Raw genomic sequence first — 23,795 nt, forward strand, 5'->3', positions numbered from 1 at the left:
TCAGTAGCCTTGCCCGTCATACCTACGAACAAAGTCATAATGACACTTTTGTATGCGGGTGGCGCAGTTCTAATTACCATGTTTCGAGTTGAAACTGAGAGCGGCACGGCTCCCATGTGATCAGGAGCATCTATGTGAATCACCTCTTTCATAGCATGCTCTCTGACTTTTTGAATTGCTTCTCTCAACGTATACCACTTTGTTTCTTCACTGGGCCAATCTGTGGTAATATGGTATTTACGGTTACATGCTTGGGCTACCAGGTGGAACAAAGACACCTGCGTATCTTGACCATTTGCGTCAGGGGGCGGTCCTGCTCTTAAAACCTCCTGTACATTGGTGTCAATTGACAGGGGTAAAAAACGCGGGGAATCCGTAGAATCTACCAACAACCCTGCACCACCTCCATCTAGCAATCTCACTATCCATGTCAATAAAGCTTCCCCTGATTTTTGCCTCACCCGGGTAATAAGTTCCCCAACCTCCTGTTGTGTATAATCCTCCAACGTGGTTAAATCCACCATTCCACCAGCAGGATTCTGCGGGTGGGGTCCGGCTCGCCGTCTTCTAACGGGCTTAGCCGCCACTGTTTTCTGTTTCGCCTCTGGTTTGGGGTCAGACTCATCTGCGAAACTACTTTCTAGACTGGTCGAATCAAAAATATCACCATCCCACTTATCCGGATCCCAGTCTACGCCAGCGGTAGCGATTACAGTTGCCACCTTTCTTTTGTTGACCCCTCCCCGTCGTTTCCTATACTTATACCGGGCTACTCTGACTGCTGCCCTCTCGGCCACTGCCTAATATGTGTCGGCCTTATCTTTAAACAGTTTCATTTGAATCTGCTGCATTAACGCAGTCTGCCGTTCTGCAGCTAGCTCTCTCTCTCTAATCGCAAGACCTCATTTTTCATTTCCACCTTCATTTGATGTATTTTCCTATAAGCATGCAAAAGAACCCAACCTCGCCTACCTAATGCTGCACATTCTTTGCCACGTTCTACTGGAACTTGTTGCAAGCATGCCATTACATCAGCCGGATCGGCATCTCCCAATCCTTGATCCCAAGTTTCACTTAAACCGGCACCACATGCCCACGCCTGAGCCAACTTATCATATGGACTCTTAGTCCAGCCTGGAATAACAACATCAGAACAGTCACCGCCAGCGGTTACGTTCTTCTTCCTGAACAAACTACTCATTATCGCAAACAAAACAAAACCTCGTTGAATCTATATATTTTCTTCTCCACACTGCAATCACTCCCACAGCCACTCGCACACTTACAAAAGAGAGGAGAAAAAACATCACTATTCAAAAACTTCACTTACACGACAACCAAATCCTATCTACGTTTCAACAGATTCTTGAATACTCGAAACAACCCATCACAAGCATCCTGTTCGTGACGCCAAAAATGTATTGCTCTTTCCAAAAGTGCACGGAACAACCATAAATCATCAATGCAATTATAGAGCAAATACTTTGAACGTAGACAGACACAATAACTCACAGCCACGCACTCTTAGAAGATAATCAGCTCTTTACGGCTATTTATTCAAATCCTAAAAGAACATAGAAATAACTCACAAAAATAATATGGACATAGATCACACAAGAAGTAAAGAAGTCAAAAGGAAATACATCACCGTGAGCGTAACAGGATTCCTCATCTCGTCCAGAAGCGGCTGGAAGACCCCGGGAACAGCCAGGCCGAGAGCACCACAGCTCACAGGAGGGCCGGACGTAAGCGTCCTTCTCCGGCTGAAGTCTCACCTGACCACCTCCGGGCTTCCACATATATACACACTCCACAAAGGGGAGTCAATTCTCAAACCTTCTGGAAATTGCACTTGCGCAGTTGAGGAACTGCCGTCAGTTGCCAGCTGGGTCAATCGAGAGCTCCCCCCAAGAAGCGCAGTGCCTCCCTTCTCTAAAAACACGCTCCGCGGAGAACAGTAGCAAACCATAACAAAGTTAGCTTTCCCAGCAGAAATGTCCTTGACCGCATACCAGGTTTAGAAAGCGTGTTTTTCTCAGCACTGTGAATCTAACACTCAGCAAAATGTGTGCAGCTGTTCACTGCGGCATGAAGTAAATATCCATCATGGCCCTGAGCGCTCCCAGAATGCATTGCGCACCAGTGCCATTTTAGGTCAAGCATAACATCATCCTATGCAGTTAGCAATAGAGTTATGCTCGCCTTGTGGCTGTGTAACACTGTCCACCTTCTTCAAGGAAAAGATTGACACGATTAGGAAGAAGATTAAAGAATTGGGGACTGCTCTCTCGGGCCCGCCTAGCACCTTATCCCCACTATCTTTAGCAGGGGTGTGGTCAGAATTTCCCATATTCTCAGATACTGATATTATTGCTGCCACTCGTGGTCTTAAATCTATTTCCCTGGCAGACCCGATTCTGCTGGTCGTACTTAAGGAGATTATCACTGGGATTGCTCAGCATGTAACCACAGTTATGAATCTTTTATTCTCATTGGGTCACATTCCATATGTGCTTAAACATGCTATGTTGATTCCCCTGCTGAAGAAACCTAATTTTGATCCTCTAATTCCATCAGATTTCTGTCCCATCTCTCTGCTGTCCTTTCCCATGAAAGTGCTAGAATCCCTTGTCACCCCCCTCCTCTGTTCTTTTCTGGAGAACTCTGCAGTCCTGAACCCTGCGCAATCGCGGTTCAGGCCAGGCAGAGGCACTGAATCTGTCTTAGTGTCAGTATTGGACAATTTAGCCCCGCTCGTGGACCAGGGGGTGTGTCGGGGGCCCTCATTCTTTTAGATCTGTTTGCAGCATTTGATACTATTGACCACAACATCTTGATCAACAGACTCTCCGCTGCAGGGATCATGGGCCGGTTACTAGACTGCTTCCGTTCCTTCCTTCGGCAGCACTCACAGTCTATTTCTCTGCCGCCTTTTACGTCCTCTCCTCTTTCCATCACCTGTGGTATCCCTCAGGGGTCGGCTCTTTCTCCATTACTCTTTAATATCTTCATTTGGTCTCTTATCCAGCTCATTCACTCGTTTCAGTTTTTATGCTATTCTTATGCTGACGACACACAAATTGTGGTACATCTTGACCTAGCCAGTTCCATCGTGCCGGCTCGTTGCCGGGCGTATCTTCAGGCGATCCAAGCTTGGATGGGTTGCAACTGGCTCTGCCTAAACTGTGAGAAGACTGAGGTTCTGGTTGTTAGGGCTTTCTCCAGCAGTTCCCCCTTGTCCTCTGAGTTTTGGCCCCCATAAATGAGCTTTCTGCCCAGACCATCGTCCACCGTGAAAGATCTGGGGGTCGTGCTGTCTGCTTCGCTTTCCATGGCTGATCAGTGCAGTCTGCAAAGTCTGCCAGTTTAAGCTTTGGGTTCTTCGTAAAGTCCTCCCTTTTCTTCCTGTTCATCTTTGCCCCCTGGTTGTTTCTTCGCTAGTCGTGGGTTATATGGACTATTGCAACTCTCTCTATTTGGCACAACCCACCTATCTGCTTCAGCGGCTTCAGATCATTCAAAGCTCGGTAGCTTGCACGGCTGTAGGCGCTCCTCGCCTTGCACCCACCTTCGCCATCCTCAGACAGTTACATTGGCTCCCGGTGACCCAGCACGTGAAGTTTAAGGCGCTTTGCCTAGTCCTTCCTTAATGGTACAGGGCCGGAGTATCTACAGCTTAGTTTATGTGGTATATACATGTATGATCGCTCCGGTCTGCTGCTATCTGCCCCATTGTGGTGCCTCGGTTTAAGCGTTTGCACCTTGGGGTGGGGGGTGCTCCTTTTCAGTGGCTGAATCGTCTCTTTAGAACAGTTTGCCTTCCATGCTTCATGCTCTAGACAATCATCTGGTCTTTCACCGCACACTTAAAACCGTTCTCTTATCTGCCTAAGGTGGGTTGGCGGTCCTGTTTATCTTGCTTTCGGCTTCCACTTAGTCTGATCTCTAGAGCCATGATGCCCTTGCTGGTGATAGTTTGCACTCTATAAGAATTCATAACATAACATAACCTAACCACTGATTATATGTTTATAGAAGAGGACTTGTCGGGATGCAGTACACCCTTGAACAAATGTAAAACTGCCAAAAGTGACCATTGTTTCCTTACTACAGACTTTAGTCTCCTGTTCGGAGAGCAAGTAGAGGATGGCACCAGGGATATTCTAGTTCATTGTGTGGGCACCCATATTGCCTGGAACCCAAATCGGGAGAATACGTTTAATGCAGAATTTGAAGACTTGTTTCTATGGTCGACTGGCGTTTTGGAAAGTGTCCACATTTATGGTGGACCTTCTTAATCCGCGGGGTTGATAATGTAATAACCAAGGTATTCACTTCAGCTCACCCTGTATATAAGGCTGCAAAAGCAAAACATCTTCATAGATTGGAATCCGAATCAGTTTAGACGGGGAGAATGAAAAAATGGTACAAGCAATAAAAAGAATATGCCTTACTTACAAAAATTGGGTCACAGGAAGAAGGGCAACCCTACTCCAAAATGATTGTGAGAATATGTTAAAGGTCTGTGGCACTAAAAACTCCTCTGTATTTTGGAGATTAATAAATGGTTCCAGATTCCAAGAGGTGACAACACAAATTAATCCCATTTCAGAACAAGTTTGGACTTTGCATTTTTAATAAATGTTTTCCTTAAATGACCCAAAAACACTTTTGAGGTTCAAGAAAGTCCTGATGAAAGGCATCCTGAGGACGATCAGGAGACTATTTTGGAAATGCTCTAAAAGGTTAGCTCTTCTGGGACTCCCAGCCCTAACAAGTTGTCAAATTCATTCATTTACAGTAATTCAATATTGTAGGTCCCATATTTTGACTTACCTGTTCAAGAACATAGTGGAGACCAATCGACTACCAGAAACCTGGCAGATTGCTTATGTAATTCCCATTTACAAGAAATGGCTAAGATCAGATCCAAGGAACTACTGTCCGATGTCAATTTTGGACGCTGACAGCAAAGTGTTTGCTACACTGCTATTGGGCCATTTGGAGACATGGGTAAAAGATGCAGGACGATTACATGAAGGGCAAACTGGGTTTAGGAAATTCCTGGGGACATCAGTGAATGGCTTTATTCTTAAATGTCTTCATTCTTTGGCATGGTCGAAAAAATATAAATACATTATTCTTGCAACAACTGAACTTACTTCAGCTTTTGATATGGTAAATAGAGAACTTTTGTGGAAGAAGTTACGGGGTTGAGGGATTGCATCCAGCCTCTTAGGGCTTATAATTGCTTTGCATGATAATTCTGTAATGCAGGTCTGACTCAAGCAGGAAGGTTCATTGTCCAGGAGGATTTCCATTAAAAGGGGGGGTTCGACGGGGCAGCATACTTGCTCCATGTCTTTTTTATTTGTACATGTCAGACATCGGGGAGCATCTTAGCATGACAGCCTATTGTCTTATTTGAAAGACACGTGGCTAAGTTATGCAATAACTTCCTGTACTGAGCAAGGCCTGCAGTACCTCTTTAAGTCCTTTGACAGATATGCCAGTAAGAAATGTTTGAAAAATATACCAAAAATAACCAATAATAATGCATTGTACACCGACAAAAAGGCAATCCTCTTACAAATGTCAAATTGGAGTCCAGTCATTGGAAAGAGTCGATCATTTTATATAGTTGGGATTTCCTGTATCAGTAGAGCAAGTGTTTTTACAAGTTAAGGGTTGGATGAGAGCACGTGCCATGGCCTTACGTAATGAAATGAAGTGCATTCACTTAAGATTTGGAAAGATTTCATTAAAACCCTTATAAAATGTTACGAAAAAGAACTAATCCCAAGCGTTTTATATGGAATAGAGACTCTCTTCTTGTGGGTCTTAACATTTTTAAAGAGCCTAGACGGTTAAATCAGGAGGAAAGTTTGAAAAATGCTAATATATACCACTCTATTCTATATGAAGTAGGTTTATGTTCTTTGGAAGCAGAGCAACTTGGAGACTTTTTTCATTCTACCGTAAAATACTTGAACCTCCGAAAGATTCCCTTTTTTGCGTCTCCACCAGATTAAAATTGAAAAAAAGACCTGTCATGTAATGGACCTGGTGGAAGCGTGTACTCAAGTTCTTAGTAACATTGGTCTATCTGAACAAAATTTTATTGAAAATTAACTAATGTTAAAAAAGACTTTTATGGGGACGACTGGTTGGGCACGATAGAGGAATTTCATGCATATAAGTCACCTGAAAATCTAAAGCTTGACTATAAAATATTAGGAACTCTCGCTCCTTATTTAACGAGGTCCCTTAATAGACATATTCAAAGAGAATTTTTTTTATTCAAATTAAGGGCCTGATTGACAGAAGTGTTTTATAATGGCGCAATACCATAGGAAAATGTTCTGTGAATCATGCCCTAAATCTGCATTTAACAAAGGATGTACTTGTAATATATGGGCTGTTAACTGGGTTTGATGCGCTTTTTTACTTTTGTATTGACACAACTATTAAGGAATCATTTTGTCAACTGGTGACACAATGTCCAGCTCTACAAGTAAAAAGGTTGGTCCTTTTTATAAAAAAAAACATATGGGCTGGAGACATCCAAATAGTAGTAATGGGGAAGAAGTCTGGAATGCATCTTTGTCAGGTCGATCAGCCTCACTGGTCACAGCTGTGGTTGAGTGTTTAGATACTCTGCACCTTGGAAATTCCATGAAATAAGCTGATGAATGTGGGAGGAATTGTATTCTTTGTAAGTAATCAAGAGTAAAATGATATTAGGTTTTAATTTTTCATTAAATATTTACTTAATTAGGAAAACATTTTCAATGTATTTGTATGAATTTTTTAAAACTCATTGTGTATGCACTTTTTATGCTGTTTTTATAAATGTGTACACTATGATTTATAAAGGTCAACAGTTATTTATTTAACTATAAGACCAAAAATGTAAATAAATAAAGAAACAAGAACAAGGTTAAAGACAGGAAGGTAAATCTCCTCTAGGTTGCCACGGGGCAGAGGCACACGCAAAGGGTGTGCCTTGTCACCAGGGCTGTTTGCCCTTGTCCTGGAACCCCTCATCTGTACCATCTGAAGGGAGTTTGTAATCATAGTATGACCATCTTTCGGTCTGTATTTCCTTCTTTCTTTCCATATTCCTTTGTCCCTTCTGTATTCTTTGTTCTTCTTTTTTTTCCTTCTTTGCTTTTTATTACTTCGTTCTTTCATTTCTTTGGTACTTTCCAGCTCTTGTTCCTTTCTTTTCCGTCTATCTGTTAAGAACTGCTTTAAAGTCTGACGCCTTCCTAACTCTCACAACAACCCTCATCAGGTACCCTCTATCACCCTCTCTTCCCTCAGGTCAATGGGAGGATACAAACTTTGGATCAAGAACACTGCAGTTTAATTAATATCCATTCCTCAAAACACTCCCCATAGAGCTCACCTAATGAAGAGTGGGACAAGGGAGATGGGAAACGCAAGCAATTGGAATGAATACATTGATTTCTGCATGGATTCACGGTGTGATTGACTTAAAAAACCATGGGTTATCTCAAATGTCTAAACTCGTGTCCGCTATTAATTTCAACGTAATTTAAATTCTTTGCCACATTTTTTCCTTTGGTTTTAGAGCTTTGTTCCCTTAAAGGTACAGTATCTGAAACATTATCTGTGTCCTTGAGTCTATACTTAATTAAAGTCTGCACATGTGGAAGCTGCTTCCCTTTAATGAACAGTGGCCCTGGATGGGCGCATGTAATAGTTCCTTATCTTGGCACGGGGACGAACTTCAGGTTGGCATATGATGCTCCCAAGACAACCTAAACCCCATCTTCCACTATTACAGGGAGACACCTGTCCCTCTTGGTCATCTCACTAGATGTTCACAGAGTTAGGCGGGGCTATTGCAACCACCCAAACTTACTCTTAATGTGATTACGTCTGCACATCTTTGCCAATAGGATCTGTTGGAGGTGCACCAGGAACAGATGATAATTCGTTATTTTCTGTTCCCTGTACCCCCCACATCTCACATTTTCCCATATAGTTCTACCTTTTTTCTGCTCTATCATAACCATTCCCTAATTGTTATTTGTTTGAATAGCTAACAAGGCCACTTCATAGTCTGAATTGCCTGCATATGGAGCCTATGCCTAAGAATGGGTTTCAGTTGTTCAGGTGAAAAATGACTCAGCCTCTTTTTAGATGTATGAATATAGTCTTTCAATTCACAACTGCATGGATTGGTGAAGCCCTAAATATCATCTAATCCGTATGCCTCATTCTTCTCGTATGAACCAATATTTTGCGTTCAAATTTGCTGAAATAGGTTCTTGTACAACATTTTGGCCACTGTTATCTAGAATCTTTCTGGACATTTGTAATCTGCACCCATCCATGCAGGTTCTATATGGGCATGCCGAATACCGGCCATGATATCACAACTGTCATCAGATAATAGACCTGTCTCATTGACTAAGTGATCTATCTGTGTGGTGTCCTTCAACTCCATTTGGTGGGCCAAAAATTAGTGTATTGGTGTTTTGTGCTTTACTTTCTAAGTGCTTTTGATGGTCTTTTAAAGCTCAGATCTGCTTTGTTTGGGTTTTTTCACATATCTTTTGTATCTCAGTCCATTATTCAATCTTAAAAAGCTCAGTATCCAACTTCTCGCTCTGAGTCTTTATTTGCTGACTTTAGTATCTAGTAATATGATAGTGAACGTTCATTGTTCAATTTAACTCTTTAGTTTCATCAATAATCTATAGATTGCATTGTTGTCTACATCTCTTTCCTGTTGTGGCAGAGATCCAGAAGGAACTGATACTTTTCTAAGTAGTCTGGTCTGGTCAATTAAGAACTGGAGGAAGGGTAGCTGGAAACGAAAACAGGAAAGATAGAAAAGACATTGGGCCTCATTACAACCCAGGCGTTAAGGGGTTAACGGCGCCGTAAAAGGTGTTGGCGCCGTTAAACCCTTAACACCTGATTACGAGGTCCCTTTGCGGGTTGCACTTTAACGCCTGCTTTTAGCAGGCGTTAAAAAACCAACCCGCAAAGGGACCTAGGAGCTAAAAACGGCACCGTAAATTACGGTGCCGTAATTAGCGCCTTCCCCATTCCCATTGAGCCCTATGGGCCAAAAATGGGAATGGGGAAGGGGCCATGGTGAATGGGAAATTACTGCCTTCCCAACCTTGAAATGGGGCGGTAATTCCGCCATTCACCATGCCGGACCCCGGCATGGACCATGGTGCCAGTAGCACAATGGTTTAGCGCCGGGGTCGTAATGAGACCAATTGTGTATTCTTTCTTCATTGTGTAATAAATACACCCATATCCATTCATTATCTGTTAGAACCGTTGAGTTGGCATGTTGTCCTGAACCTCCACTTTCCCGTGGTTTCCAGGGACTCTTACACGCCCACCAGCTCAGTTCTGACCAATCCCCTTGAAACATCGTTTTTAAATATTATTATGTTTGGCCTGGTTTAGTTCCAGAATGTGCTTGAAAATGTAACATTTGCAACTATGTTCTGAAAACAATTCTTTTAGGCGAACCCGCACCACCCCCAAACACACCTTAAACGTGGTTTGTAAATGTAATCGTCCCATTTTTATTTCCAAAATCCTGTCAACACATCCACGTTAACATTTAGGCATGTCATTTTTTATTGGGCATCCCACTATCAAAAAAACGAAACGGACCTAATTTATGTTTCAACTACTACTCTTTTCTTTTTTTGAAACTTAGTGTGTTCCAGTTTATTACTAACTTTTCACACTTTTTAAATGCATTTAGAAATACACTTCACAACACATAGGGAGTCATTACAACTTACCTGGAAAAACAGTGGTAGTTACGTAATGACGGTATTACGGTTTCTGGGAGACCAACCTCCAGTATTACTGGCACATCACAGGTCCTCGGGTGCGTGCACAACCTCCTGCCAGAAACGGTAATACCGGCACCAGGCAAATATTGGCATCGACAAAAAAAAGGCAGAGTTTTCAGAAAACAATTGCCAGAAACAGTGATACCGGCATCCAAATTGCCAGAATCACAGGTGGCAGTAATTCTGGCGCCGGAATGACCGGCACCAGAATTACTGCCGCCTGAAATTGCATCATCGCGCGAACAGGAATCCTCTAAAAATCCCCCACTTCCTGCTGCCATCCGCCCCAACTGAAAGTGCAGACATGTCTGAGAGTGGCAAATCTAGAGTCACAGAGGCCCGGCTTCACAAGCCAAAGTTCGAAGAGGCAGAACTGGTTGGACTGCAGGACACTCAGGTCATGAATGCCAAGGCCCTCTTCAGGGCTGGCAACTGCAGGACCAGCCAGAGAAGGAAGACAGCAACCTAACAGGCAGTGTCCAACAAGGTCACAGCCATGGGGTCTGTCCCAAGCACACCACGTGACTGCCACAAGCCGTGGGACGGCGTGTGGCGAGGGTGCGAAAACATCCTGGCTACCCATAAGAGGGAATCTGCTGCCGCAGGAGGAGGGACAGTTGGCACCCCTGACCCTTATGCCCTGGGAGGAGACGTGCAGCTCCATCTTGCACATGTAGGGCATTGTGGGAGTCGGGGCAGCAATGTCCAGAGTTCAAACCCAAGGCGATGGTGGTAAGTACAACAAACCCCATGTAAATGCAAATGTTGAGGCCAAACACATGCAACCCCAAGCAGAAAAACACCAAATGGCAAGGGAAAAGGTCCAACACGTGTCAGTGACAGCAAATGGCCCAGTCATACAAACATGCCAAGGGATGCGGTCAGAAGTAGCCATGCACAAGCCCCGTAGCCAAAATGCACACCCTCACACATGGACACATGACAAGCACCCACGTGTGACAAGGGAGAACAGGAGAGGAATCCTAGGCCCACTGCCGCACACACAACAACATGACACCTTGGCAGACCAACAGTCAATTAACACTTCCACTACCCACATGTAGAAGCAAACATCGGAGCAAACAGACCAAAGAAACAGCATGAGAAAGGCAGGAGACACACACAATGTAGCATGAATGTAATGCAAGCACACAGATGTAACTCCCAGAAGACTTACAGCATGCTCATCTCACCCCAACAGGTACATCCTCTGAAAGCGATGCGCCTGGACCGTCGTCAGGCCCAGCACGAGCAGGCAGACCTGGGAAGGCGGCACCACCTCCTGCTGTGCCAGCTGTGCCACCACTACCATCACCACCACTGCCAGCTGCACAACCAGCACCACCACCACCTCCTGCTGTACCAGCTGTGCCACCACCACTGCCAGCTGCACAATCGGCACCACCACCACCTGCTGTGTCAGCTGTGCCATCACCATACCTGTGGTCAGTGGCCCCACCATCCCTCCTGTGCCCTCCACAACACTATGGAACACCAGCCACCAGCCTATTGTGGTAGGTACAGCATGGAGGAGGAGGATGACCACACACCATTGATGTGCGACTGTGTGCAATGGACGACAGGTATGGTCTAATGAAGACACTTGCCAAAGAGCAGCTCAATGAACTGAGGCTGCTTCGTGAGTGCATCCAAGCCAGCAGCTACAGGAGTGCATCGGCACAAGGCTGTACCACTCCTGCCCTACTCATGCTTGCCTAAATGGTCAGCAAGTGGCATGAGGGAATCTCAGCCAAGTTCGAGTCCCTCTCGCACGCCCTGCAAGTCACCCCTGAGCACTTCCAGGCCCAGGGGTCTGAACCGCCATTGACCATTACTATCCCTGTGAGCTTGCAGCAGGGAAGCCCTGGTCCGCCAAGAGCCCTGTGATGAATAGGCAGTCCAAACAACACTTGGCGAGACATTTTGGTTCACTTCGTGAATTTGATGGGTTTGGGGTGTTTGGAGAGGGGCATGTGGGGTAAGGGAGGGGTGTGTGTGGTAAGGGGGGTGTCGGAAGGGTGGGTGTCGGGATGGGGAAGGCGGCAAAGGGTGTTGGTTTTTGCATTTATATTTCAATACATAGTTTTCACTTGAAGCAATGAGTCAACATTCCTTATTTTGGTGCAAGTATGTATTGTGTGTGAGCATCATATGCAGTAAGGTGCACAGGAAGTGCAGAGTGAGAGGGGTAATCAGAAAAAGTTATCTGTGAGTTCTTGAGGGCCATGCACCCATCCTTGGCCTCCATGCATACGTCCATGGGCCGGGCAGGTGCTGCATCATCATCATCATTCTTTGGCAGAGGAATGTCCATATCTGGGGGCAGGGGTATGTTGTGTCTGAAACAGATATTATTCAACACTGCACAGGCCAGTACTATCTGCCCACCTTCTCTGGCCTGTACATGAACGCACCCTCAGACTGGTATAGGCATCTGAAAGGTTCCTTCAAGATCCCAAAGGTCTTCTCGATGATCACCCTGGTTATCACATGCACCCTGTTGTATTCCATTTCCTCCTGCATCTGGATATCCCTCAGAGGGGTCATCAGCCATGGAAGCAGCAGGTGTGAGTAATGATGCTTGGCAGTGGTCTTGCCTGTGACAGCTTAATCTCAACTGTCAGCCTCTGCATGCAAGTCCCATGATCACCAGGACATACATCTCAGGACCCTTGGTGGCCTGGTCTACACATTCACTGGCATTGGAGGGGGTAGTTGTTTCATGCTGATATCTGTAGTGCATTACATGTGAATGTCCTTTTTGGTTTGTAATGTCTTGGTCAGTGACTGCTACATCTCCAGTCATGTGCTACTCCTGTGTTTTGTGGCCTGTCAATTGGGTTGTGCACTGGTTGTTCCTGCCTGTGCAGGGTGCTTGCCGGATATGCATTTGTGACATAGTCCCCCCCCCCACTTTGCCTGTCACCTATGCTGCAACGTAGGTGTAAATGTTCATGCACTCACCCAACATCCAGGTCCTTTGTCCTCTGTGACAAGCCATGTAAGCCGGCAGGGTGCTGTTCCGCAGGACCATAGAGTCGTGGGTTGATCCTAGAAACCAGGCACAGCAGTGTGTGATGGTCAGGTCAGTGTAACAGGTCATCTGGACATTGAGAGAATGGACCTGCTTCCGGTTCCTGTAGACCTTCTCTGATGCATGGGGGGGGCACCAGCTCTATGTGTGTGCAGTCCAATGCTGCCAACACATTGGGCATGCCCACAATCGCATAGAAGTAGGCCTTGGTGGTGTTTACACGTACCTGGGTGGTGGGTAGAGCAATGTGCTGGCCCACATGATGGAGGAGGACCTCCAGTACCTGCACCAGCACTCTGGAGAAGGCAGGCTGCCAAATGACATGCAGTTGGCTCACAGAGTGCAGGTACCTGCCACTGGCCAGGAAGTGCAGGACCGACACCAGTGTCAACAGCAGTGGTATGGCTGTCCTGATGCCGACCATGCTCCTAATGCTGGATAAGGGTCAGGAGGTCATGAACGGTCTCCTTGTTTAGGCAGTATAGGGTGTGTATCTGGCTGTCTGTAAGGGCCCACAGTGTGGCCCTTGTGCGAGCGATCACGGCACGCCTCTGCCTTGCCACCTGCATCACCTGTATCACCATCCTCATTCTACTTCTCCTCCTTCTCCTCCTTCTTCCCCTGGCCTCTTGTCAACCTACTGCTGCTCCAGCAGCTGGACATCAGCATGGCCCCAGGTCCATTGTAGCGGCAATGAGCACCAGCATGGCTGTGTTGGAAAGTGTTCTTGGGGGAGATGTGGCTCTTGAGTACTGTTCCTCAGCCATATAAAATTGTGGGGACTGCGCTTTGTTTATATGCAAGAATGATAGCTTTAAGACTACATCCGGCAGAGGTACTGAGGAATTTACCGCCGAAATCAATCCCATAGCCTTAGGGGTCTTGTTGTCTAACCAAGCAGACTCCTTGGTGTCATCATTCTTGATGGTAGCCCCAAGGTAATCATATGACATTGTGGTTTTAATATATTAATTACCTAGGTTTTTGATATATTCAAGACCCCCTAAGTCATCCACTGTATGTGTTCCTATCCCAATTTCGGGGGGAAATTATTAATGTCACTTAGAGCACAGGGAAGGTCGGAGATGTATAACTTAAAAACCAGGGGGGCTAAAACACATCCCTGCTTCAATCCCACTGTGGTGGAGATCTCCCTAGAAAAAGTTCCATCACTATCCAGTCTAATTTGAATTGATGTCTGATTATATAGTCCCATAATCATATTTAAAACACCAGCAGGAATCTTCCATTCAATCAATTCTTTCCATAATAATATCCCATCTATAGTATCAAAAGTCACTGAGAAATCAACAGATAATGGAGGGGCACCCTTTTGCATGGCATTTCCTTTCAGCAAATTTAAAATGAGGACATTATGTGATGGGGCTGCCCCTTTCCTAAAACCAGTTTCCACCATTGTGCCACCCCAGGGCACCCAAACTGCATTTTTAAGAGGGTCATGTCACTCACCATTGTTCATAAATGTCTTTATGGACATACACCACAATATATTCAGAAATGTATTAATATTCAAAAGGTTCACAGGGTTACACGGTCAGCAGACACTGGAGCAAGCAAGTAAGAGGAGGAGGGTGCTCCTTTCCAATACAGGCTGGACAGGCATGGAGCAATCTCCCTAGTACTTTATGAATAATTAGTAACCTATTATTGTTCAGAAAGCAACTGAAAACCGCTCTGTTTGAATAAGGTTGTTAGACCGCCATCATCCTGGTTGATTAAGCCGCTTTCTTTCTGCGCCCCGATGCCTGCGGACTCCGGGGCAATATAAGCATATAAATAAATAAAGAAATAAATAAAGAAAAATGTGGGCCTCATGCCTCTGGGCTTTAAAGAAATTGCATAGTAAGCATGCTTAAAAATCGACTCTAAATAAGAGACAGGAATTAGGGAATGGGTACATTCTAAAGGGAACATTAGCCCAGTCAGACCTCTCATTTGTAGCGAGTACTTTCATAAGCAATACTTTTACTTTTGTAACCTTAACTACTAGAACCCAAGGCACATGCATGACTGCAAATTAGGCAATAGCGCTGCGTTTGGCAGCCCAATGTGCCATTAACATGGGCAGTGGCGCTATTACCAGTTGGTATGGCCCAATGCGTGGACAGTTTTGCTATTAGCAACCCCGGACAAATCAGATAAGTCTGCTAAGGGCCATTCTTTGGGTGTAAGCATGGCCGCTCCAAAGTCGAGACCTGTGTTAGCACTCATAAAAAGAAAAACTAAAATAAGGATGACCGCCATGAAAATTGCCACCAGGATTCCAGCTGGAGGCTCTTGTCCATTTCCAGGGTGGAGATCTTTTGGGTGCGTAGACCGTGCAGTGCAGGCAAGAAGCGGCAGTAACTGGGGTTTGCATTTGTCAGGAGTCGGTGGAATTTCTGGGGCGGGGGGCCAAATGGCGGCAAGGGTAGAAGAACAAATGAAGGTGCTGGCCTGCTTTGATCTGTAAAAAAGCCGCTTCCCCTGCGATCCTGATTGGCTGGTGCTGATCTCCGTGGGTGCTAATCTGAATTTCACTGCATCTGTAACCAGTAACATGAGTGTCTGACTAAATTGTAATTCAGTCCTGCCTAGTTTCTGTGTGTTTTATCAACTCACTTAATGAGCAGTGCAAAGCCCTACAATCGTTTATGAACATCAATGCTGCAGCTGTACAGAGGTTGCCAAAGGATTCAACTGCAACCTTCCTGCTGCACACCACATTTACACACTTTCTAAGCCAATGGTCAAAGTGGGCTGGGGCTGACCGGGGCCGAACACCGGCAGTCTCTGAGATGAGCTCCCGAGTCGGGACCCTGCTGAGGCTCACCCTAACTAGCCGCAGCCACGTCAACTTTTCAGGCAGCCGTTTTGCCGAGCGCTACACGGCTGCCTGCAGGTGTCACATTTCAGATTAGAAAGAAAGAAAAGACATGGCATGGCCTTTTCTTTTTTCTAATCTGAAATGTGACACCTGCAGGCAGCCGTGTAACCGAGCAGCGCTTCGGCTAGACCTGCTGCCTGATATGCTGAAGAGCTAACATGCAGCAGGAAGCCCATTAACCATGCTTGGTTAAAGGGCTTACACTGCGTGTTAGCTCTTTACTCAGAAACAAAAGGAGAGGTAGAGGCTGGGCGACCCCCGCAGCCAATTCTTTACCAAGCTCCTTGAATGCAAGGGTTTGTTTGTTTGTTTGTTTGTTTATTTGTTTGTTTGTTTTTTTATTTGTTCGATAATGCGCACCAAGCCCTTTGGTAGACGGGCGCAACAGAAACAAGAAATCCTAAAACTTAGTTACGGTACAAGGTAGCAATACATAGAGCAGTGATTGCAGTAGGAGCAAAAATACAGGTACAAGATACATTAAATACGAAGCAATGGTCTTGGTAAGTCAAGGAGGCATTATCATGAGTAACAATATATGCACACATACATATACAGATATGTATATACAACCTTACATGTCTACGTTAACGTGTATCCATGGTGCATGCAAATATGACAGAACAGACAACCATGCGTGTATAGTTAACCTATCTACAGTGTAGTTTGAGGGAACAAAGGGTCGTGTAGGGGCTGGAAAGGTAGAAGTGTAGTTCGGCAGTTAGGTGTTGTTAGTGTGTAGCCAATTGAGTATCGTATGTCTGAATATAGGGTAGGGTTGTTCTAGTCTGAGGTCAACTGGTAATTTTTTCCAACATTGTGCCGCTTTAACAGGGAAACTGGTTCCTCCTGCCGTCGAGCGTTTGAACCTAGGAATCTCTAACATAAATGAGTTAGCAGATCTCGTAGGGCGGGTAGCTGTTCTCCTGGTAATTTTATCCATAAGGTATGGGGGTGCTAGGTTATTCAGGCATTTGGAGGTGAGGGATGCTGTTTTGAGGATAATTCTGTCAGTTATTTTCAGCCAGTTAACCTCCTTCCTGAATTCGGTAATATGCTCTCTGTAAGGGATGTTCAATTCTGCCCTCAGGGCATTATTCTGCAGTCTTTGGATTGGGTCTGTAATGTATTTGTTGGCTCCCGAGTACAGGGCATTACAGTAATCTAATCTTGACATGATATGAGCGCTGGTTAGTGTGGTGCAGCTCGCTCTCGAGAGGTATGGTCTGGAAGCTCTGATGAGTTTGCAAGTGTACGTTGTGGATGAGGCAAGGGAATTGACTTCCTTTTTAAGAGTGAGAGAGGAGTCTAAGTAGAATCCTAAAGTTTTAACTACAGACATCACCTTGATAGGGTTGTTATCAATGTTGAAGGATGTGTAGTTTGGGCTGAGTTTTTGGATATTAGCTTCAGAACCTAAGATTAGTTATTCTGTTTTTTCGTCATTCAGGCAGAGGCCATGGGATGCCATCCATGCCTGAATGAGGTTGTATATTTTGTTCACCAAGGCTGAGTCAGTCTCGAAGTTGCCCGAAAGGGGTATGAGGATCTGTGTGTCATCTGCATAATTAGTGTAGGTGACAACCAGTCTATCCAACTTGTCAAACAGAGGCTTGGTGAAGATATTATACATAGTAGGGGAGACGCAGGAACCTTGTGGGACCCCGCAGGTTATTTTAAGGGGTCGGCAGCGGCTGAAGTAGAGAAGACCCTCATGGTCCGGTTAGCTAAGAAGGATTGGACCCAAGCTATAGCATCTTTGGTGAAGTTGGCGGCAGATTGGAGGTGGTTGCATAACACTGCATGGTCCACCAAGTCGAATGCTGCCGACAAGTCCAGTAGGAGTAGCAAAGCTATTTTTCCATTATCCTTTAGTTCTTCAATTTGTGTCTTAAGGTCTAACAGCGCTGTTTCAGTGCCATGGAGAGGGCGGAAGCCCGATTGTCGTGAGCCAAGTAGGTGGTTGGCTTCTAGATAGTCCTGAATTTCTATGTAAGCAGCTCTATCTAAAATGTTAAGTAGAAATGGAACAGTGGTGATGGGTCTGTAATTGGTATGGATAGAGGGGTCCAGAGTTTATTTTTTAAGTAATGGTAGAACTCAGGATTCTTTAAGATTGGCTGGTACTGTATTAGTTTTAAATGAGGAGTTTATCAACTTGGAGATAAAAGGGGCTAGGTCTCTAGCTGCATCCTTTATTATCTGTGCTGGGCACGTGTCGCCTTTACAGTTAGAAGGTTTGAGGGAGAGTATTATTTTTTCTGTTTCAATTATGGAGATAGTCTTGAATCTAAAGGGTGTGGTTGTCCTAGTCAGCGAAGGTTGACTAGTTTGTTGGACAGTGAGTGGTAGTGAGGCCTTTTTTTTGCAATTTTGCATTGTAAGGACAGGATTTTATTCGATAGAGCATTTTGTATGCTAGTACACCATACTTTATCCTTTGGGGCATTGTCTACCGGTTGAATTGGGGATTCTAGTTCGCGGAGGATGGAGAATAATTCTTTAGTGTTGGATTTAGCTTTCTCAATCCTGTCATTGAAGGTGTTCTTTTTGGCTTTGGTTATTTCTTTTTTGTACATTCTCGCAAATTCCGTTATTTTTGGTATTTTCAGAAGGGGAGCGACTCCAAATGGACTGGAGTTTCCTTTTTTGTGATCTTAAGGATTTGAGTTGGGGGGTGAACCAGGCATTCAGGTGCGCTACTTGCCTAGCTTTGCGCAGTTTGACAGGAGCAATCATGTCCAGTGCCTTAGTCATAGCATTGTTAAAGGTATTTACCAATGCGTCAGGCATAGCCCTCAACCATTTGTGCTGCAAAGGCGGGTGAAATCACCCGATTTTGTTTTTGGCGGGTGAGATGCCCATTGGAGTGAATGGGCGTGCAGGAGGCTTGGCAGGTGAGTCAGCCCTTTACTAGGCGGGTGACACCCGCCAAAAGCGTGTGAGTTGAGAGCTATGCGTCAGGGTTGTTATTTTCCATTCAAGAGATGGCAGGGAGGAGAAGAGGGATACGTTTTTCAGCAGTGATGGTCTTCTTACTTCTGGTAGGGAGAGGCGGTGCCATATTATTAGGCTTGGGGCTGGGGAGGTCTAATGCGACAGAGAAATGTATTAAGTGATGATCTGTCCAGGATTGTGGGACGATATTGGTAATGTTGATGTTGCAGTTTAGTTTGGATACCCAGTCAAGGGTCCTTCCTTTGATATGCGTTGGTGGTGGGGTCTCTTGTTGGGGGCATAGCCTAAGCTCTCTTACTTAGGCCACGCCTCCTAACAAGAACCACCCCACAATTTACAACCCCACTTAAAGCACTGCCCCTCCACCATTTCCCATTCATTCCTTCTCATACATATGCTGAAATGTGCTGTAAAGTGAGTGCGTTGCAATAAGGCACCTAACAAAACAACAATGACATTAAAAAATAGACCTCGATGAAGGGGTAAGCCAGCCATCCAGATGCAGGAGAGGGGACTGTGAGAACCCATCGCTGGATGGCAGACTAGTATGATTGATAAGCTGGGGCCGGCAGATGGGCATCGGGAAGATATATGTGGATCCAAAGTTAGGGCTAAGTCAGCAGTCGCAGAGGGGAGAATTGTAGGGCCCATTTAAATATCTCATATATGATCATGTATGAAGGGGTGAAGGGATAGTTCACACACCATGAACATTAGCTATAGCTTTTCTTACAAATATCTTAACAGAGGTCCCAGAGGCACAAATCACTCATCCACAGCAACCCATTTTAAAATGCCTTTATTTAACATAACTCTGCTCAATGTCTCCATTACATTGCCTATACATATATACTTTTTTCTGAAATACCACCACTAGACTTGCCCCGTTTTGTAGAATTATAAGCTAAGGTGCTTGGGGAAGTAAAAAAAAATACACAAATCAGATCATTCTAGATTGATATTTGTAAATCTACAAAACATGTTTGTTTCTAAGCAGTATGAAGACCATAAAGGTTATTGTGATTTTGCGCTTGAAACAAATTTTGTAGAATGCAACATGTTTAAATGTGCCACACACTTTTTGAAATGCTGATAAAGAGGTGCAAAATACAGTATTTAACCCATCTGACACTTAGTGCCCGATTCATGGAATTTTTTGGATGGTGCAAAGTGAGTTTGCACTGTTGAACAGTGAGTTTGCAATGCTGACACACACCCTGATTCGTGGAATTGTGCAAAGTGTATTTTTGCAGGGCAAAGTCATTTTCGCAGTACAAAATTAACTTTCCACTCACTTTGCACTGGATATTTTCTTTTTTCTCAGCGCAAAATTTGAAAATCAATGGACCTATTATCATAGATGGGTGGGGTCCAAGTCTGAGCATCGGTGCAGTTCAGATATTGTTTTATTTGGGCCTGTGCCGGCGAAGCAGCATGTAAAAGATCCAATTAATTTGGCATTAATGAGACTCAGATCACAAGGTTAGGAGTTAGTAACTCTGCTGGCAGTCATTTGAAAGGTGCTCCTGGAATGCATGAATAAAACCAACCAATACAGGCCGAGCAACCAGTACAGGCCCTGTGTTGCATGTGCTGGTCAAATAGAACTGAGAGAACATTTTCAGTTTGCATCAATATTTGTCTGATGCCATTCTTTGTTGCTTACATGTATTAAGATTGTCATGGAAATCTAGATAAAGGACATATTCTGGTAATTACTCACTGTCATTATTGAATGGAAAGTAGACCCTGAAGCTCATTCACGTGACAGAAAGGGCTACAATCATTGTTAAAAATCCAGCCCACCAAAATGCGTTCAAGTGGGCAACAAACGGGTTTGAGTGCATTAGTCTCAGAATATGCTACATAAATACCCAGCACACATTATGTTTTAAGTGTCTCTTCAAAGTGCAAGTACCGTCTATTGAAACATACATATAGTATTGAATGTAATAATTAAAGTATGTGTCTCCATGCCGCAGAAAACTGTACTTGGCTCATTTTCAGTGGTTGGTCCAACCATCAGGGCAAACAAGTTTGGCAAAGCCATAGTTTGGGCTTTTGCGAAGGCATGGCATAGGCATTTGCCAGGCACTGCCATAAAGGTTCAACTTGGCATTAAGCTGGCAAAGCTGGAATATGATGTGAGTACCTGCGCATATGATAGCAGTGCTTGGCAAGTGACTACCTAATACACATACACAAGTCAGAACTGTTGGCTTTGCCAGTGCTTCTTTTTAAGAGGGCGTGAGTGCCAGGAGCAGATGTAAGGACACACATACCGAGTATAAATCAAATGACTGAGGGCAGACTTAGTTCAGACATTCTTATCACACCAGTAGCATACTTACAGCTGCAATTAAGCCATTAGCACTCAGAAGACTGCTCAGAAATAATACAGCACCACGTTTGATATTACTGCTTGATAACGCCATATCAAAGAAAGCCCCAGGAATATGTGTTTTGGGCTGGTTGGGTCAGGTAATGAGTGGTCCTAGTTATAGGTATTTCCTGGTCTTGTGCAGTCAATTGGTGTATAATAACTAACCAATACCCACGTATCTCCCTTTGGTCTGTACTCCATTGTAACCATTTCGGCTTACTGACGGGCACCACCAAATAGCCAAAACTAAGAAGAGAATGGATTGACCGTAGCAATAATGTTTTCATGCTGAGTGAGAACCCTCTTGAACCTCAGCCTGCACACCATCCTGCATAGGTCTGGTCCTGTGGACCCTTCCACTACCACAGAAACTTTTAATCACTGCGAAACCCTCCAGGATGACACATGCACATTCTGCATACAGGGTGCCTTTCTGGTGGTGTGAAAAAATCGGTTAAAGCTAAATGTCTCTTATTAAAGAACTGATAAATGTGAGAGCAGTTCACAAACGAAAGGATCATGTCAAACACCGCACATTCTTTCATGACCAATCTGCTATGAGCTGCTATCCTACGCTTGATTGAATGCATGCTACTGCTGACGGCAGATTCAGTAGTCTTCCTGTGCCTAACAGGAGCTCTTTGCTTATGCAGATGTGCACCTAGTGCTTGGCATGTCAACTCACTGAATAGTAAAGTCTAGTAGGCTTTTACATTTTACCAACAACTATGAAAATAATCTCCACTTACTTCCATTCCCTTAAAGGTAGGCCTTGCGGACACCCTGGAAACTTGACCAGATTTGTCCTGTCCGGTGGAGCTACAAACCACGTAAACAGTCACCTACTTTAGTTAATGGTAAACACTGAATACCTTGGTGACACATTCACCAGAAAAGGTCGCTCCTAAGCCAGACAGGCCATTATTGGGATTGGTAGGACCCTCAAAGTCGTTTCCATATCCAGGAGGATATGAAGTCTCCGCGTCTTTCTTACCAAACTGAATTAATTTGCTGAGTACGTTGTAAGGCAGACTGAGTGGCTAAGGGTCTGGGAACCTGCTCTCCAGATGTTTTGACTATGATCCACGTGATCCCTCGCCATTGACTATGCAGGATAGGGCAGATTGGAGTTGCAGTCCAAAGCAACTGGAGAGCCAAAGGTTGCAGAACTCTTTTCCATTTTTAGAGTAGCAGCTTCCCTAAAACAGAAGACAAATAATTCAGCGATTGTCGGTGTTACACATATTAAATCCACCTGAAAAAGTAAGCAATTGTGTGAGGGAGGGAAGTGGGGGAATACCAATCAGTGCAACTGAAAAGGGTGTATATGCAAATAGAGGACTGACATTACACACACCGGCAGTACTAAGTACTGCTAGGGTTTTTTTTTCAACAGTGGGCTATATCCGTCCAATCACGTTATTCGGAGCTCTGGCATCGGTAGGCAGGTAGTCCTGGTGTGACTATTGAACCCATTGGGTTTGCTTCATGGCTCACTCTAAGTCTTCCAGGGAAGATTCACTTACTATTTCAAGACCTACAAAACTCCTTGACTGCATCTCCCCTGCTACATGTGGCACTCCCTATCTTGAATGACCCATGGATATCGCTGGGACAGTTGCTTATTTTGTTGCTTGCTGTTGCTGCCATTGCTTCCCCCCTATACTTCTGTCCTGACTCCGTTGCATAGTCCTTCCTCCATGGGTCGGGGGGTGTGGGAAGAAAGAGGTTGCATGGCCACAATGGGGCAGGGCTTGGTAGTGACACAGAGAGGGCATCTGTCACACCATGGAGGAGAGATACAACCAGGTTTGGGGCTATCAGCCAATCAGCTGTGGAGAGACACCTAGCAAAACCTAAAGTGATAGGTAGATATATTATGAGGGTGTAGCTTCCATGCAAATAAGGGTTAGACATGCGTGATTGGGCATATGAGGGGATAGTACCATGTGAAGTTTAGAAAGGATACATGTAAGTACAACATGTCATTCGCGTTGACAAATAAATACATTGTAGTTCTATGGAAATAGCACACTTGAGAACAATGGACGCTGAGCAGTAAGTTGCCAGGCCGCCTTGTGATCCACTTTATGCTGCATTTCCTGCTGCCTCTTCGTCTGTTTCCGGATCCTCCCCTATGTTCTCCTCATTCACTTCCTTGTCTCCAATGTCCTGCAAGTCAGAAAAGTTCAAACAGGGGTTCAACTTATATGGTAAGTTTGACAGTCTATTTGAATATCATTCATTAGCAAGGCTGAGCAATACGGGGGGAGACAACAGACCTGACGCTCCTTCTGCAAGGGTCCAAAGCACCAACCAAAAGGCTTATCAATTATTTGACAGCACCAGTAGCTGTCATGCCACGCCGACAGGGTGTGGCAGAAGCCTGCTCCTCCAAATACACATATGGGCAGTTTCAGAATGGGAAGAATGACAGTTTAGGACATTGCCTCCACTCTACACCAGTCACTTCCGGTTACCATTTCTAATATATACAACAGTTGGCAGCGTCTAATTCCTGAAATCAAGTCTTGTGCATTGTATGCCATGCTGCATGCCTTCGTTGAGAGAGGGGTTATTTAAGTGTGTGTCTTATACATTCTGTGTTCACTGATACCTGTGAGTGCTTTTTGGAGCCCATTAGAACAATAAAAGTCTGCAGCAAACGTC

General features: G+C 44.7%; 1 protein-coding gene across 2 annotated transcripts in view; it reads right to left on the reverse strand.

Annotated features, from left to right (window-relative positions):
- Window positions 1-19,525: 19,525 nt before the first annotated feature.
- Window positions 19,526-23,795, reverse strand: part of C9H2orf80 (chromosome 9 C2orf80 homolog) — a 142,080-nt gene continuing 137,810 nt past the window's right edge. For both annotated transcript variants that reach the window (XM_069615603.1, XM_069615602.1), the window contains one exon: window positions 19,526-23,297. In XM_069615603.1, coding sequence (XP_069471704.1) covers window positions 23,214-23,297 — 84 coding nt within the window. In that variant the 3' untranslated portion in view covers window positions 19,526-23,213. The remainder of the gene's footprint in view (window positions 23,298-23,795) is intronic.

The sequence above is a fragment of the Ambystoma mexicanum genome, chromosome 9, assembly GCF_040938575.1.
Source record: "Ambystoma mexicanum isolate Mex_15411 chromosome 9, UKY_AmexF1_1, whole genome shotgun sequence".
Classification (NCBI taxonomy): Eukaryota; Metazoa; Chordata; class Amphibia; order Caudata; family Ambystomatidae; genus Ambystoma; species Ambystoma mexicanum.